This window comes from Camelina sativa, chromosome 1 (assembly GCF_030686135.1).
Source record: "Camelina sativa cultivar CO46 ecotype springtype chromosome 1, ASM3068613v1".
In the NCBI taxonomy this organism is placed as follows: domain Eukaryota; kingdom Viridiplantae; phylum Streptophyta; class Magnoliopsida; order Brassicales; family Brassicaceae; genus Camelina; species Camelina sativa.
In genome coordinates this window covers 17,911,772-17,927,992 of record NC_141880.1, presented here as the reverse complement: position 1 = coordinate 17,927,992, position 16,221 = coordinate 17,911,772, and the positions used below count along the sequence as shown (strand labels likewise).

Genomic DNA, 16,221 nt, shown 5'->3' with positions numbered 1-16,221 from the left:
TATTGAAACAAAAGAGAGAAGATCACAATGACAGAATCCTCTTAAGGACAATGAAGCTGCCAAAGATTATGCTACAACATGAAAGCTTGAAGATCATCAAGTGCAAGAATAGAGAAAACTTGAGTTCTATAACTCAGTAACAAAGGGAGAGATTGAAGATATATTGGTGTTGTTACTGGTTATACAACACAAGAGAGATGATCAAGAAGCAATGAGTAAACCTGATACAACCAAGAGTACATACACAGATTCATTGAACGTTGCAGTGAACAAGTCTGATACAAACACATGTTCAGACATAGAAGCAGTGAACAAGATGGAGCATGTGTAACCAGCTACAAACACAGACGCAATGATTCCTCATGAAGAGAATCAGAGAATACTAGCTCAGCCAAGACAGCTCAATGTGAAGTCACATGGAACGAAGTGACATGCTGAACCTTGGAGTCTTATCGAGAAGATCCAAGAAGTGAGAGCTCAACCAGTCATGCTTTAAGCTCATGAGAACAAGTCTTCCATTAGCAGCTGCGTAAACCTGAAAGCACAACAGAGCAGAAATATGTTTTAGCAGTTGAGTATACTTGAAGTGCAACAGAGATGAAAACAGAGCATACTACCTGTAGTGGCTGTGTAGTGCAACAGAGCTGGAAACAAGGTAAACATCGTGAAGAGGTTGTGTAGTGCAACAGAGCGGAAAAGCGTCAAGTTGCAGCAAACAGTGGAACGGCTGTGTCAGAGAAGCATGCTTGTGTTAGGTACGGCAGGAACAAAAGTATGGGTCAAGTTGACAAAAAGAGAACAAGCTTTTACCCAGAAGACAAGAGGAAGAAGCTTGTGGAACCTAGGGTTTGTGGAGAACTCTAAGAGGTATAAAAGGAAGAGGTGGTAACAAGGAGAAGCTTACGCACCCTAGACCTAAAATTGAGAGAAGCACACATGTTGTGTGTGGTGTTGTCCCACCAGTAAGATAGAGAATCTGCTGGTGGCTTTTGTAGAGGTTCACACTCGTCGGAAAAGATAAAGAGTGGTGGTTCCTTTAGTTCATGTAGATTAGAGTGGTAGGCACAAGTGTGTGCTAGATACCATTGGCAAATGTGACTTTTGCGTTCTAATTCTATTGAATGATTCTGGACTTGGTCCCGGGGATGTAGGTTATCCGAACCCCGTTAACAAATCTCTTGTGTCGTCTCTTCACTATCCTTTCATCTCTCTGTTAAGCATCGCACATAGAGATCTGTCATACAAGTCTGTAGATCTAGCACGCATCTCATTATTTCAACAACCATCAATGGTGTAAACATGCTGGTGAGTCAGAATTATTACAACAAACATGAAACTAAAGCAAGTTTAGATTACAAAGACGAAATTAGAACTATTGGATGATGGGGAAACAGGCTGAACTCCAGATGATGCACATCAAGACTGAGAAGTCAATGAAGATCATTGAAATTGGTCTTGAAGCATACATCATAGGCTTAAGATTTGGAAGTTTCTTACTTATCACCTCATCATCATCAAAAAGATTGTAGTCAATGGTCTTTATGAGTTTCCTCTACGACCTCACTTCTTCATCTGTTAAGCAGATCAAACACCAAAAGGTGTAGCAAAAGCATCCATTTCCTTGAACTGAAAAGTGATAATTATTGTCTAAACCAAACAAGAACCTAAATCTAAAGGTAGAAATCTCAGAGTCTAAGAGTCAAAACAATCTCTGAGAACAAAAAGTTTTATTCGGTTTTCATGGAGATTAATGCTCAGTCGGATAAAACCAAATTCCGGAACCCTTTCTGCGTTGGCGAGAGTTTCTCTCATTCTCTACTTGAATTTGTTTCCCTTTCCTGCGTTTAGAACTCTCTCCGTTTTCATAAAGAACTTTCTCTTTCCCTTTGATAACATCCTTAGGTTTTGATGAAGCTCCAAAACAGTTTGAGCTTGAAGAAGGTCTCGTTCTAGGAGGATATGCAGCTAGGAATTCCTCCAAATTAGGCCCCAGGGTAGGAGGTCTTGGCGGTTGTGAGATAGGAGAGTAGGAGGAGAGCTCAGAGCTAAGAGACGAAGGCTTCTCAATCAGAAAGCTGTAAATGTTGGATCCCTCTCCTTCTTCGAAAACAGGGGCTAGTGGAACATCAAGGATGTCCTCATGATAGACTAGGAGAACAAGATACGGGCAGTGGGAGGAATCATGGTTTATGCGAGAACAATTAGTACATATCCTCTTGAGTTTTTCATACTCGAAACCTATCATGGCCTTTTCACTTGATTCAAATCTGACTTTTCTCAAGAAACGCAAATGGTCTGTGATTCCAATGCCTATTTTTACTCTGATAAAAGCAATCTGCGAAGAAGTTTCTTCATTGAAATCCAGATGGACAATCTCTCCAATAGTTTTGGCAATAAACCTAGCAGTTGCTTCTGAGACATAAGGCAGAGGTATACCTCGAATTTGAACCCACATATCAATACTTGTAAGAAATTCCAGCTCAGGGAAGTCTTCCCACCTTTGCAAAGCTACAAACCAGTTATCAACCATCCAAGGTCCCATTCTAAGAACGTCAACCATATCAACTTCTGAAGAAAACAGGAACTGGACATAACTGTCATCCAATATCCGACCATGGACCCGCAATGCTATTCCCCAAAGAGGAGGTAAGTATGAGATCACACGACGAAGATCTTGCTCTCTGGGGTTCAAAAGTCTCCCAATCAAGCTAACTTGGTTCCTGGCTAACATACCAGCATAATTCTCATGTGGAATAAATAGTTCTGGGTCATCTCTACCCAAAACCATATACTGCAAGTCATTCCACAATTCTTCAGACATGAGAAAGAAGCGAAAAGAACAAGAAAGGAAAGGAGATAGAAATATCTGTAAGACTAGGAAGGAATATATAGGAAATAGAGAGGTATAGAGAGTAATAAACAACTTAAGACTTAGGGCTTAAGAGATAGGATACAGAAAGTCAAAGAAGACAAAAGGGAGGGTAAACCAATGTAAGGGATGATTATGATTATGAAAATAATCAACGCTTAGAAATAAGGAACCAAACTTTTTGTCTTTCTGCCAAAGGTTAAAACCCACCTCAAAAAAGGACCTAATATAAGTAAATATAGCTAAACAAACCCAAGGGAGAAGGAAACCTATGACAACAAAGTGATGTTGGACACGTTGCAGGTCTGACTCATACTTTGTTCTTGATTAAAAAAACATGTTAGCCAAATAGGAGGTCCCCGTGCAACATAAGAAGACAATCTCAGGTCCATAGTAACACTTTTTGCAATTAGTAAGGCTCCATTGTTGCAATTTGTTGGCTCAAAAAGGAGAAACCAGTTTGGCTTATCAATCGAAAACGTAATGAGCGGATAGATAAAGCTTGCTAATGCTGGCCATTGATGAGGATTGTGCATCGCATTAATGATTTCCATGGTAGATGCACCAAAAGTCACATGCTCCAAATGCAAACTAGCCATACTTTCTAGCGCCCATTCCCAACTTTTAATCTTGGCATCAAATATTGAAGCAACAGACGCAAAGGATCTTCGACTATGAAGAACAACATTACCTGCATGATCTCTTAATACCCATGAAGCCCCAGATAAACACAATCTTTTCGACCAAGAGAATCCAATATTACATTTGACTTCCCCCTGCAGAGGAGGTTGCCATCTCTGGTCCTGCTGTAATAGAGTCGAAGACTAAGACATATCCTGTCTATGAAGTATGAACTGAAGACCAATCCCTAGTGATATCTAAAGCTTTATGCACTATAACATCCGGAGGCAAACCAGAACCTTCAAAGAGAAGGTTATTCCTATTTTTCTATACATGCCAAAGGATCCAAGCAAAAGCAGACTTAAGATCATCAAGAGGATTTGCTATTTTTTCCAAACCAAAGAGATAGTACATATTTTCAAAAATCGAGTTACCAAAACCCAGGAATGGAGAAGGAATGTTAGATAAAGCCCAAACTTGTCTTGTGTAGGGATAGAGAAAGAAAATGTGATTAATTGATTCCACCTCTGCATCACATAACATACATCCATCAAAATTCCTTATTGCTCTTGTTCTTAAGCGTTCAGATACTGCAAGGGCACCATTTAAAGCTTCCAAAGGAATTTGAATTTTTGGAGCTGTTTTCACTAACCAACAGGCTTGTATAACCGGATTTATGGAAGGACGAGTTTCCGCAATGAACGAGAGTCTCTTTCTTCACCTTTCTAAACATCAAGTCATAACCAGATTTTACTGAGTAAACACCATTTCTAGTCTTACCCCAGCAACATGAATCATCAAAACCAAGCCTAGGTTTAATAGCTTTAATTTTGTTGATTTTTGAGTGATGAAACAATGATCTTAAGAGAGGATCATTCCAAATTTCAGTTTGATGACTGAAAAGATCTGCCACTCTTAGCTTGATGTTCATTAACGAGTGAATGCCTACAGGTCTAGTAGCTTTACTGTCATATAACCAATTGTCAACCCAGACAAAAATATTCTTCCCATTTCCAATGAGATATTTAAAACCTTTGGTAAGTAGTTCTCGACCAAAGAGAGTACTTCTCCAACCATAAGAGGGATTCCTTCCTAGTGCAGCCTGTAGAAACTCCCCATTCGCATAATATCTACTTTTGAAAAATCTTGAAAAAAGGCAGTCCGAATCATGGAAAAGCCTCCAAGCTTGTTTAGCAAGCAGAGCTTGATTGAAGATTTCCAAGTCTTTAAAACCAAATCCTCCAACAGATTTGGGCAAAGTCATTTTCTCGTAGCTTAACCAATGAATTTTCTTTTTATCTTGAGAAGTGCTCCACCAATAGTCCATCATAACTGAAACCAATTTCTTAATGATGCCTTTAGGAAGCTTGTAACAAGACATAGCATAAACTGGAAGAGCTAGAGCTATAGACTTTAAGAGAACTTCTTTACCTCCTTGTGAAAGATTTTTGGCAAACCAACCAGTTAACCTTGATTGAAGCCGATCCTTTATAAATCCAAGCAATTGTTGTTTCGATCCACTCAAACACTCATGAAGATCTAGATATTTTCCTACACCACCTTCTGACCAAATTCCTGATTTCTCTTTGATCCATTCCCAATCAAGATTATTTGATTTAGTCCCAAAAGTGGTAGCTGATTTTTCCTTGTTGATCATTTGACCAGACATCAATTCATATGTTTGTAAACATCTCACCATCTCAGCACACTGTAATCTATTCACTTTACAGAAAAATAGAATGTCGTCTGCAAACAACAAATGACTAATTTGTGGACCAGATTGGTGAAACTGAATACTAGTGATGTGTCCTTTCATTGCAGCTTGATCAAAGAGATGGATCAAAGCTTCCATACATAACACAAAAAGAAAGGGTGAGAGCGGGTCTCCCTGTCTAATACCTCTTTTAGGCTTGATTAAACCCACTGGCTGTCCATTCATTATTACTGAGTAGCTAAGAGAAGAAACACAACCCATAATCCTGAAAATCCAACGATCATGAAATCCCAAAGCTTGAAGCATGTCTTTTAAAAAACTCCATTCCAATTTGTCATAAGCTTTAGACATATCTGTTTTAACCATTATAAACTCTTGAGATATGGATGGATGAGTGTGGAGGCTGTGTGCAATTTCATGCGCAATCAGAAAATTATCAGATATTAATCTTTCTGATACAAACGCTGCTTGAGTTGGAGAGACTATCGTTGGCAGATGTTTTTTCAGTCTATGCACAAGAATTTTTGACACTATCTTGTAAATCACAGAGCATAAACTGATAGGTCGAAGATCTGTCATTCTTTTAGGAGCCTGTATCTTTGGGAGAAGACACAAATGAGTGTGGTTCCAACCCTCAAGAATGCAACCAGAATAAAAAAAAACTGAAGAATCTCTCTAATAACCTGCTCCTTTATCACTGGCCAATATGTTTTGAAAAAGAAACCGGTTAAACCATCCGGTCCCAGAGCACTCTCATTACTAACCTAAAAAACAGCCTGCTTGATCTCTGCAACGGTAACATTTCTTGCCAGGTCTTGATTCATATTGGGTGATACTCTGGGTTTAAAGTTAAGAAGACACTCCTGGAGCTGAACTGGAGACGAGGACTTAAACAGATCCAAGAAGTAATTGACCGCAACCTCTACTTTACCAAGCTCTGAGAATTGTTCAACCCCCTTATCATCAACTAGGAGAGGGAATGCGTTTTTCACTCTAGCAGCTTTAACAGATGCCTGAAAAAAATTTGTGTTTCTGTCCCCATGAAGAATCCATTTTTCTGAGCTTTTTTGTCTCCAATAAATTTCTTCATCTCTAAACGTTGTTGCTAGTTCACGTTTAATTGCATTTATCATAGAGAAATACAAATTTAAAGATGCATCATGTTTTGCCAGCTCTTTTCGTAGTCTTTTGATCTTAATCTCTGAATTACACCACACCTTTTTCTTCCAGCCACCAATCGCTTTTCTGCAGCTTTCAAATCTTTTCATTACAGAATTGTTGATGTCCGTAGAGCTATTCTCATAGATTTGTAAATTACATCCATAAAAGATGGATCCTCTGACCATCGTTTGTCAAACCAAAATTGCCTCTTGACAAACTCCTTTTCAGTAGACAAATTGACCAAAACCGGCTTATGATCAGAACCTAACTTCTCAAGAAAACACTGATGGCTACTTGGGAACATAGAAAACCATGCTGGGTTGCCAAAGCAATGGTCAAGTTTACATTGAATCCACTGTTTGTTCCTAACTCCTTGATTGCTCAAGTAATTACCCGATACACTTAACCGCAAGGCAGTATATACGGGGTCGAATCCACAAGGACCAATGGTACACTAAAGATTTGTGAGACTTGTAAATAGCTAAAGCAGACGAATGTTTGTTTGTTTGGTTTTCAAGTTTGTAAATAAAAATGCAAAGAAATAAAATCGATTAGCTTATAAGATTAAACCATTGGGTCATAGGGTTTTTCAGAAATCAATGACTAATGAGGAATTGAAATATGGAATTCAATAATTAAGAACCGTTCGAGAACATGAACACAAGAATAGATTAACCCTCTTTCAAGGCATTAGAAACTAAACTTGACTAATATTTTGCTAAACTTTCATTTGCAACCTCATAGCCAATTTTGCATTACAATCAAGTTCATTAAGTTCACAATGCGTCCTAACATCAACTTTCGCAAGCTAGAAATACATTGTTCAATTCACACTCATTCAGGCATTCTATCGAACACTTTTGATGCATAGAATGACCTATAGTCTAAAACAAGGTGATCAGTCCTATTTTAGCATTAATATCATGTGAATCAAAGAACCTAAGGATTAAGAACTCCAAAAAACAATTAAAACATCAATTCATTGAATCTCCTAATTGGAACCCTAAAACCCAATTGGAGAACTACTCACACATAGCAAAAGAGAAAAAAAAATCATAGATAAAGAAAACATGATTATATTGCAGAAATAATAAGAAATGGTTTAGAAATCTTCTCCTAATTGTCAATGAGGATGGATCTCTAGAATCCCAAAAGAGCGGCTTACAAAAAGTCTCAGGTTGCAGAAAGAAAGAGTAGAATAAAACTTAGAGTTTTTCTCCCAGCAAATAAAAGGTATTTATAGAGTTCTGAAAATAAGGTAAAAAGAGTAACAGCCTAGTTAAGACATTTCTCAGCCAGGCGGGTTTTGCCGTGAAACTTGCCGGGTTAGACTTCGCTTCTCAGCCAGGCGGGTTCCTCAGATAGGCGTGTTTTAACGTGAAAGTTCCTGGGTTAGACTTTGTTGCTTAGCTAGGTGGATTCCTCTGGTAGGCTGGTTTTCACGTGAACCAACATCCATCTCTTATGCTTGTTTGCATCCATGATTGCTCATTTTTCTTCCATTTTCCTCCAAAGTGTTCTAAAACCTATAAAGACTCGATAAAGAACTTAAAAACTCCAAAAACACACTTTGACTCAATAAAAAGTATAAAATAAGAGAGAAAACAATGACTCAAAACGGATAAAAACTCCATATATCACTCCTCCCCATGTGAAATCATTTCCCGAACTACGAAGTTCAGCTAAATCACAGTTCGCCAAAAACTCTTGAAAAGGATGAAAAGAACTGAGATCCCTCAACGGCCCTCCCAGTTTCTCCTTATTAGATAATATAGCGTTAAAATCTCCAACCATACACCAAGCTTCTGATCTAGACAAACCAAACTCTGCAATTCTATCCCATACCAAAGATCTGAGACCAGTGATTGGGTTCCCATACACACAAGAAAGAAACCAAACCTTAACACCATCAGAAACTTTCATATCTATTATATTTTATCAACAATCAGAAACTCTATATCAATACTATCTTTCCAAAACATTGCTAGCCCACCACTAGCACCTATTGGTTCAACAGTCTTAAGGTTACTATAGCCTAACCAACCTTGAACCTTTTTGACGACAACATTTGAGTTCTTTGTCTCCATGAGGAATAGAATATCATGAAAATGAGCCTTTCTCATTTCCTTGAGGTGTAGGGTTGTCCAGGAATTCCCCAATCCTTGACAATTCCAGCTCAAAATACCTATTGATCTTGCGGAAGTTCACCTGGAACCACCAAATTCTTGTCTCTCTGGAGACTTTTGGCCAATCCTATCCCTTGTTCCTGAATCACATTGCTTTCACTGATTTCCAACTTTTTATCTAGACCCTTATCAAGTGTTTTCATGTTTTTCCCTTTACGATCTTTGGTATTTTTTATCCAAGATCTAGGACGTTTAGCAGAAGGTAAAACCTGGTTCAAACTCTTAGAGGAGGAAGCCTCTATATCACCCAAACAAAAGGTTGAAGGAGAGCAGTAGAAGGAATTACCTTGAGACAAACTTTGAAGAGGAGATTCAGCAGTCAAATTCTTTGGAATCCTTGAGTCAGCTTTGATTGCATCAGCTAGAAGTTTAGGAGGGTTACAATTGATGACAGAGAGGTCTTTACTCGAAAGATCTAAATCCTTGCCTTTATTCAGCAACTTTGAAGAATCGGGATAAACATTCAGGGATTGAGGATCACCAGCTAACTGAACAAAAGGACATTTACTCTTATCATGAGTCAATCTCTGAAACTGAAAGCAACGTTTGCGAACTCTCTCGTAGTCTATTCCAATCTTGAGTATCGCTCCATTAGGAAGTTGCAGTTCTTTGAAGTTTTTTAGCCCTTTGGAAACATCAAGCAAAATACGAACCCAAACATATGCCTGGCTTTGCGCCTCTTTCTCATCGAAGGGCAACTCAAGTACTTGACCAACGCACCCAGCAATTTCTCTAATAGTCTCCTCCGTATAATGATTAAATGGTAAATTACGAAGCCTAATCCACACCGGTGGAAACATTAGATAATTCGCAGGAGGATTTTCAACCCATCTTTCCATTACAACTCCCCAATCGTCTTGAGTTCACACCCCAGTCTTTAAGATTTCGTTTATATCCTCTTCATACTTAAAGATGAACTGAAAACGATATCTTGATAAGGCAACACCTCTAACCCTGTCATACAATCTCCAAATCCTTGGCATCTCCAAGATCCAATTAGACATACGCTGATTGTCAGGATTTAAAAACCTTCCTATCAAGCTCCTTGAGTTTCTTTCCGACGAGAAAAACTTAGGAAGATTAGATAAGACTAGGGGTTTATTCTCTTCCTCAGTAATTGACATCTCTTGAAGATACTGCTCCAAGTGTTTTTCCATTTTAGATCTGAAGTAGCAAAGAAAACCTGAAACCCAGTAATTCAAAGTAGAACCTGATTTGTTTTTGTCGATGAACCGGACAGAAGACGGTGATATCTCCGGTAATTAATCTGCTCAGAAACCTGAATCCAAGAGATAAGTTCTTAAGCCCAAACTGTTAGGGACGGCTGTGAAATTGACGGCGACAGAAGAACAAAGCTAATCAGCAGCTAGGAGAGAGAACACAGCATTCCTCTAGAGACAGGAAAAAATAAAGGTTGCGTCTCATTTCATTTATATGCCTGTTTCAAACTTTCAATCCATTTTCCATAGATTAGGTCCAATTCAAAGCCTGCATATGTTTGAGCCTAGTCAGGCCAAATATTTTGAACCTATATTTTAAATAATAAACATTTCTTGTAATATAAGGATGACAAAAACTGTAGCGTCAATTAATTTTTTTTTTTTTAAGAATATATAGTTACTCTGTAGCGTGTAAGGCTGCAGTATATTAATATCATTCAACAAAGACTACGAATACAAACATACGATGTTCTATACGACTATACAGAATAACACACGAGTACGTACCAAATAATATTACAGTATATATATGATCAAGGTTAAGGACTTACTCCAAAACCTAAAGCTTCGAGAACTTCAACTGGATCAAGTTCATCAATATCCCTTTCTTCAACCTTAGCCCAATCAATATACTTATCCACTGGGTCTACCTCATCCCTTGTGACCGAAGACGATAAGTTGGTTTCACGAGGAAGTGTTTCTTGAGTTTGGTTCTCCCTTGATTCTTGTAATGCATTGAGCTGGGCTTCAACAACTTCAAGAGTATTGTATGGAGGATATGAACTGTACGTAGGGTGTGGAACATGTGCTGGTATTGATGGCGGTGTCGTTGAGAAAAGAAATGCATTGTTGAAAGTGTCCTGAAAATAAAATCATCGTAACAATAATACGAATATGTGATTTAATTGATAACGTATATTTAAGATATCAATATTGTTTACCTGATGATGAGAATCAACTGTTGATGGTACCGTGGGCGATATAAAAGTTGCATTGTCATATGAATCATGAATGACACAACCATCGTTGAGGTGAAGCTGTTGTTGCGCATCCATCCACTGTGGCTCTATAGTCATATATGGATTGATAAAACCTTGAGCCATGTTGTAAATCTGACCGTCGTTGAACTGTAGATTTCCTTGAGTTGGATACATCGATGGCTCGTACATTGAGAATGTGTTGCTTGTGTTTTGAGTAAATTCACTCAATGAAAGACAAGCCATGTTGTAAATGTGACCGTCGTTGAACTGTAGATATCCTTGAGTTGGATACATCGATGGCTCGTACATTGAGAATGTGTTGCTTGTGTTTTGATGAGCAAATTCACTCAATGAAAGACAAGCCATACCGTCGTCAATATTTTGTGGAACGATGATAGACGGTTGTTGTGAATAGTTCATTGTGAATGGATTTGTTTCTCCCTCGGGAAAATGGTATGACATTAATGGTAATAACCATTGCTCTTGTGCATATGAAAATGGTTGTTGTGATATAGAAGCTGATGTCGCAACATAGTCGTTGTGTTGACTAGGTAAAGTTGGAGTCGTACTTGCCTTAAAATATAGTGTCTCAAACATATTGCGTTGACTTTTTGCAAAAGCCTTTTGCATTCTTTGTGCTTTGCGTCGACATCTCTGTAAACGTCGATCGTTCTACAACATACATCAATTTTTAAAAAAAAAACTTTTATCGCACATGCTTACCATCACATATATACTGTATGTCTAAATTAAGGGCAAATAAAAAATAATAATAAGGTTACCTCAATAAGCCTGTAGAGTGATCCTTCGACTTCTTTTTCTTTCTTTGGTTTTGGCTTCACAGCTCCCACACGTCTAGGCTTTCTACTTAATATTGTATATCAATATGTTCATACTCTTGTAAGTATGATTAGGTTTTTTAAAATAACATGAATAGCTTTGGAAAGAAACTCTCATATGAATACAGTTTTTTTCTCTTACATTTTCACTTGTCGGCGAGATATCGATGAGTTTAATGAAGCACATGTTTTAATGTCACGAGCACTTTTAAAACCTGTAGAAGCAATATAAAAGATAAGACATTATTTCTTTATGTATACATTATTTGTCTGAATATATATATATATATATATATATATATATTGGTTTTTAATTAATTTAAAATATAGGAAAATAAAAAAGACACATCAACAAAAATAATCCAAATTCAAAATTTAGTAATGATGAACATAAGAATTTTTTTATATGCCATAACAATTTTTTATGTGATATTAAGAAATATAAATTAAAAAGAGCCGCAAAAGATAAATTTAGTGTAATGTTATATTATAAACACTACTCTTTTTAATTATTATCTAGATAAGGACCCACTTAAATATGAGGACATATATAGAAATAAATATAAATATTTACTACTGATATTTGAATTCTCAATAATAATCCAAATATTTTCCTTTTAAATTTTAATCTACTAATTTTTGTGTTAAACCGGATTTCAACCTCATATATTACCTTTTGAAATACATTCTATTCCATTATTATGAATCAAATTTTAATTACATATACTCCATCATATATATATATATATTATCTCCTCTATATTATTTTTGACATTTTTATATTAAAAAAATGTGCATTATATCAAATTTATATCTTAGTTAGTATTATGAACTTAACAAAACATAATTAGTTATAAAAATCCCAATTCGTTTTTTGAAAAAAAAAAATTTATTAAATATAATTTTCTCTATGTTCTAGTATCATAAGAAATAATTTTATCTCATGTTAAGCTAATTTTAAATGATATAAAATTTGTATAATAAAACGTAAATATATATACTAAAATTCTCGTTAAGTATCCGAGAATGCATTCCTACAAACTCAAATTTTACAAATATTTTAAATAAGAATATTAAATATATATATATAGTAAAACATAAAATTTAAGAAAACTTATTTAAATAATAAAAAATCACAAATTTTTCTTTTTTTTTTGTTAATTTTTTTTTTTTTTGCTTTAAAACTAAAAACATTGGATATACACATGTATATTAATATTTTTAAATGTATAATTTTTAGTTAGGTTTTAATTTTGTTAGGGAATGAAAATTATTATCTTAACACATATTAAAAATTAAAAACTTATCAATAAATTTGAAACATATCATGAAAATTACTAATCTTAAAACCAAGTTAATATAAATAAGATCATCTAAGAAAATGAAGATGAACATACGTCTAAGATACTGATTTGTTCCATCTCGTATGGTACACTTTCCAAGTCTATATTTCTGAAAAAATAGAAGACTTATTAAACATTCAGTAAATAATAACGACTAAATTTAATTTCGAGTCATTTGAAAAATATAAGAATGTAAATAATTACTTGAAGATGACTCTTTACATGGTGAATTGCAATTCCTTCAACTTTCATCGTTTCTTTAACACTTTTCGGCGTTGCCTCTATATAAACAACATAATTCGTGAAATAAGTTCGTGATATCATTATATGTATTAATACACTATATATATTAGTAATCGTATGCATAATGCCTCGATTTTTTTGGATATTTTAGCCTTATAGATTGTATAAGAGTCAACTAAGTACTTTTAAGTCAAATCCAATGAATAAATAAAAAATACATATTTTAAGTCTATTGTGTAACCGAAAAATAACTTTTTACTAATATATGATTATATTTCTCGTAAAAATATATGAATGCGATCACACATGATAAAGTTGTAAAATAATTAACTGATATCAAATAAAAACGACAAATTATCGATCGATAAAACGAAAAAGTCCAAAATAAAGATGTTTGAATGCATTGAACTTATTCGCCGCAAAGAAAATGTTGGATAAATCATACACATTCCAAGTTTGTTGCTTAAAAAAATAAAAGTATCATCATGAACAACAACTTAATATCTAAAATTTCCCAAAATAAGAATTTAAAGTCTTATGCCAACAAAAACAGGCTATAAACAAACTAAATAAAAGACAGATGTATAGTTTTAAACATGCCATAATCCAAATTTTAATATAAAAAATGGAAATGATTTTGAATTAAACGCTCTAAGTCAACTCTTGTAGAATCGATACTATAAACAAAAGAACAATACTTATTTCATTTCACCTCCTTGTAAAATTAGGAAATAATATATATATATACATTATTGTAAAATTAAAAATTTTAACTACTTTTTTATAAACCCAAACCGACATATAATTTCATTCTAATTGTAAAATCTAAACCCTAAACAATTTATTTGTAAACCCAAACTAACACATAATTTTGTTCTAGTTGTAAAATCTAAACCAAGCCAATATTTAAATTTCCTAAATTAAAAGTATACAGAATTTGTTTCCTTAATTGGTTTTGCTTTTTAATTTTATTTTAATTTATTTTTAAAATGAAATAATGTATAGAAAATTTTGATTGGTTGAAAAGAAGGAGGTGAATGGAGAGGTTCACCTCTAGGGGTGAACCTAAGTATTTTTCTAAACAAAATATCGTACCTTATATGACCGTTGAAAATGGATCCAAAGTTAAAAGATAAATAAAACTAACCATAAATATTATATATATATATATAACTATTATGCAAACTATGTATTTTCAAAACACAAACAATTGAAGATAACAAAACACAAAATCACATATGTATTTTCAAATTGATGCAAACTAATCGAATATAATCTAAAACACAAACAATTGTTATAGCTTTAATCTTCTTTTTTCATCTAGAAAATATATCTTAAGATCGATGAACAGTAACATCATATATATATATGTATATATATATGAAATTCTATATCAATATATGATGATCACAAGTTTATAAAGATTGATTTCATCATAGATTATATGCATGCAATGATGTCATAAAAATCATAGAATCCAAAGAAAACTTGGAAACCATGAGAAAAGTATAATTTTATTATGGACACAAACATGCAAAGTTAAAGTAGATCAATATAAGTGACGAAATGAAGAAATGAAGAACTCAAGAAATATATATGTTACTAACTGTTCGGTCCACCAAGTTTTTCCACAGCATTAACAAAGCATTCGTGAAGGTCGCTTGACCACCGCAATCGTGCCTTTTCATCTGATGTGTAGAAAATGTAAGGCGTAATCTTTGATGAAGATGATCTCTTTCCTTTTTCAATATCTTTCTTAGATTTTTCTAACTTTTCTTTGTATGTCTCCTTATAACCACCAGTACTTTGTAGGATAAACTCTATTTCTTGCTCACTTAAAACCATTGAGACCTTTTTTTCCTTGTGATGAAAGTGATGATGAACGGAAGAAGTGCTACGACTCTCTTCGGATGTGACAATTTCTTTTCCTTTTTCTTTCTTCTTCATCTCTTGGGAACTCATTTCTATATAGCTTCTTAACTCAATGAGATCTTTCAAAGCTTTGTGAAGTTTTTTCTTTTTTGGTTTGATTTGTTCTCAAGTCAGAGTGGTTGAGAGCATAATAGGAGAGAAAGAAAAAACTAAATATAATCATGACTTAAAAGAAGGAAAAAAGCTTTTTTTATTCAATCTCAAAAACAAAAGATTCAAGGTTCATTGTACAGTAACTAAGAGTTAAGGTAACAAAATGTATTGATCTGTAAGTAAATGATTGGCTTGTGATTTCTAAATCCCACAAGAAGATTAAAAAAAAAAATTGGACCCACCATTTTAATATGGTTACATACTCATTTCAGAGAATGACAAAAATGTTGTAAGTTAAAGTTAGAAGAAGCCAAGAGATATTGAAAACGGCCTGCTATGCACTTGCTATTTTTTCTTTCTCGTTTTTTTTTTTTTTTTTGGTGATGACTACTTATAAAACTAAGTTGGCAATTTTCAAAAAACAATTGAAGTTTTCTAAAGAAAGATTAGGAGTAACCACAGAGATAAAATTAACATTTTTGATTGTATATAAAATGTGCATCCATGTGTATATGACATCAAATATGTGAAATCTATAACATATATATATATATATATATAAAGGAAGTGCAAGAAGATAATGAAATTTATGGTTCCTCTCATTGCAATTCAAAACGTTAATGATATATGATTTTACGAACATAGTTAAAATGTAATTGCTGTGTTCAAAAAAAAACAAAAAGTTAAAATGTAATTGCTCGTATTGTACACATACAAAATAGTTAGAGTTAGAAACTATGTTTTAATATCCAATTACTTCCAACACTTTGGTTTGACTTAATTAGACAATGCTATTATCCTAAGTGGCGATTATGATTCACCGACACTTTAAAGTTTCTTTCATGCATATACGATACGTATCTCTTACTGAAACAAGTTTTCTTAATGCAGTAGTGTTATAATGTTTTAGATGTTGCTAATGTATTTTTTTTCTTTACTATATGCGATTTCATATTGAGCACTTATCGATATCACATATATATATATATATATATATATATATAATGTATCTTTGTTTTA

At 34.3% G+C, this 16,221-nt stretch overlaps 3 protein-coding genes across 3 annotated transcripts; all 3 read right to left on the bottom strand.

Annotated features, from left to right (window-relative positions):
* Positions 1 to 109: 109 nt before the first annotated feature.
* LOC104699227 (uncharacterized protein At4g02000-like) lies at positions 110 to 3,925 on the bottom strand. Its single transcript, XM_010414564.3, has 3 exons — positions 811 to 3,925; positions 618 to 727; positions 110 to 535 (listed from the first exon to the last, which is right to left on the bottom strand). The coding sequence occupies exon 1, from the start codon at positions 2,819 to 2,821 to the stop codon at positions 1,748 to 1,750; it is 1,074 nt and encodes a 357-aa protein (XP_010412866.2). The 5' UTR covers positions 2,822 to 3,925; the 3' UTR covers positions 110 to 535; positions 618 to 727; positions 811 to 1,747.
* Positions 3,926 to 7,407: 3,482 nt separating this feature from the next.
* On the bottom strand, positions 7,408 to 9,948 carry LOC109125997 (uncharacterized). Its single transcript, XM_087460517.1, has one exon. It carries the CDS (start codon positions 9,388 to 9,390, stop codon positions 8,551 to 8,553), a length of 840 nt encoding a protein of 279 aa, XP_087316643.1. The 5' UTR covers positions 9,391 to 9,948; the 3' UTR covers positions 7,408 to 8,550.
* A 195-nt stretch (positions 9,949 to 10,143) lies between these two features.
* LOC104699219 (uncharacterized) lies at positions 10,144 to 15,223 on the bottom strand. Its single transcript, XM_010414557.3, has 7 exons — positions 14,784 to 15,223; positions 13,138 to 13,214; positions 12,988 to 13,042; positions 11,733 to 11,805; positions 11,534 to 11,615; positions 10,713 to 11,423; positions 10,144 to 10,631 (listed from the first exon to the last, which is right to left on the bottom strand). The coding sequence occupies exons 1-7, from the start codon at positions 15,136 to 15,138 to the stop codon at positions 10,311 to 10,313; spliced, it is 1,674 nt and encodes a 557-aa protein (XP_010412859.3). The 5' UTR covers positions 15,139 to 15,223; the 3' UTR covers positions 10,144 to 10,310.
* Between the last annotated feature and the right edge of the window lie 998 nt (positions 15,224 to 16,221).

Bases quoted from the DNA above. Each gene is read 5' to 3' on its own strand.
- LOC104699227 (XM_010414564.3), bottom strand. From the start codon at position 2,821: ATGTCTGAAGAATTGTGGAATGACTTGCAGTATATGGTTTTGGGTAGA.
- LOC109125997 (XM_087460517.1), bottom strand. From the start codon at position 9,390: ATGGAAAGATGGGTTGAAAATCCTCCTGCGAATTATCTAATGTTTCCA.
- LOC104699219 (XM_010414557.3), bottom strand. From the start codon at position 15,138: ATGAGTTCCCAAGAGATGAAGAAGAAAGAAAAAGGAAAAGAAATTGTC. The intron at 11,616-11,732 runs GTAAGAGAAAAA...AATATTAAGTAG, and splicing joins TCTCGCCGACAAGTGAAAAT to AAAGCCTAGACGTGTGGGAG. The intron at 11,424-11,533 runs GTAACCTTATTA...TGTATGTTGTAG, and splicing joins CACTCTACAGGCTTATTGAG to AACGATCGACGTTTACAGAG.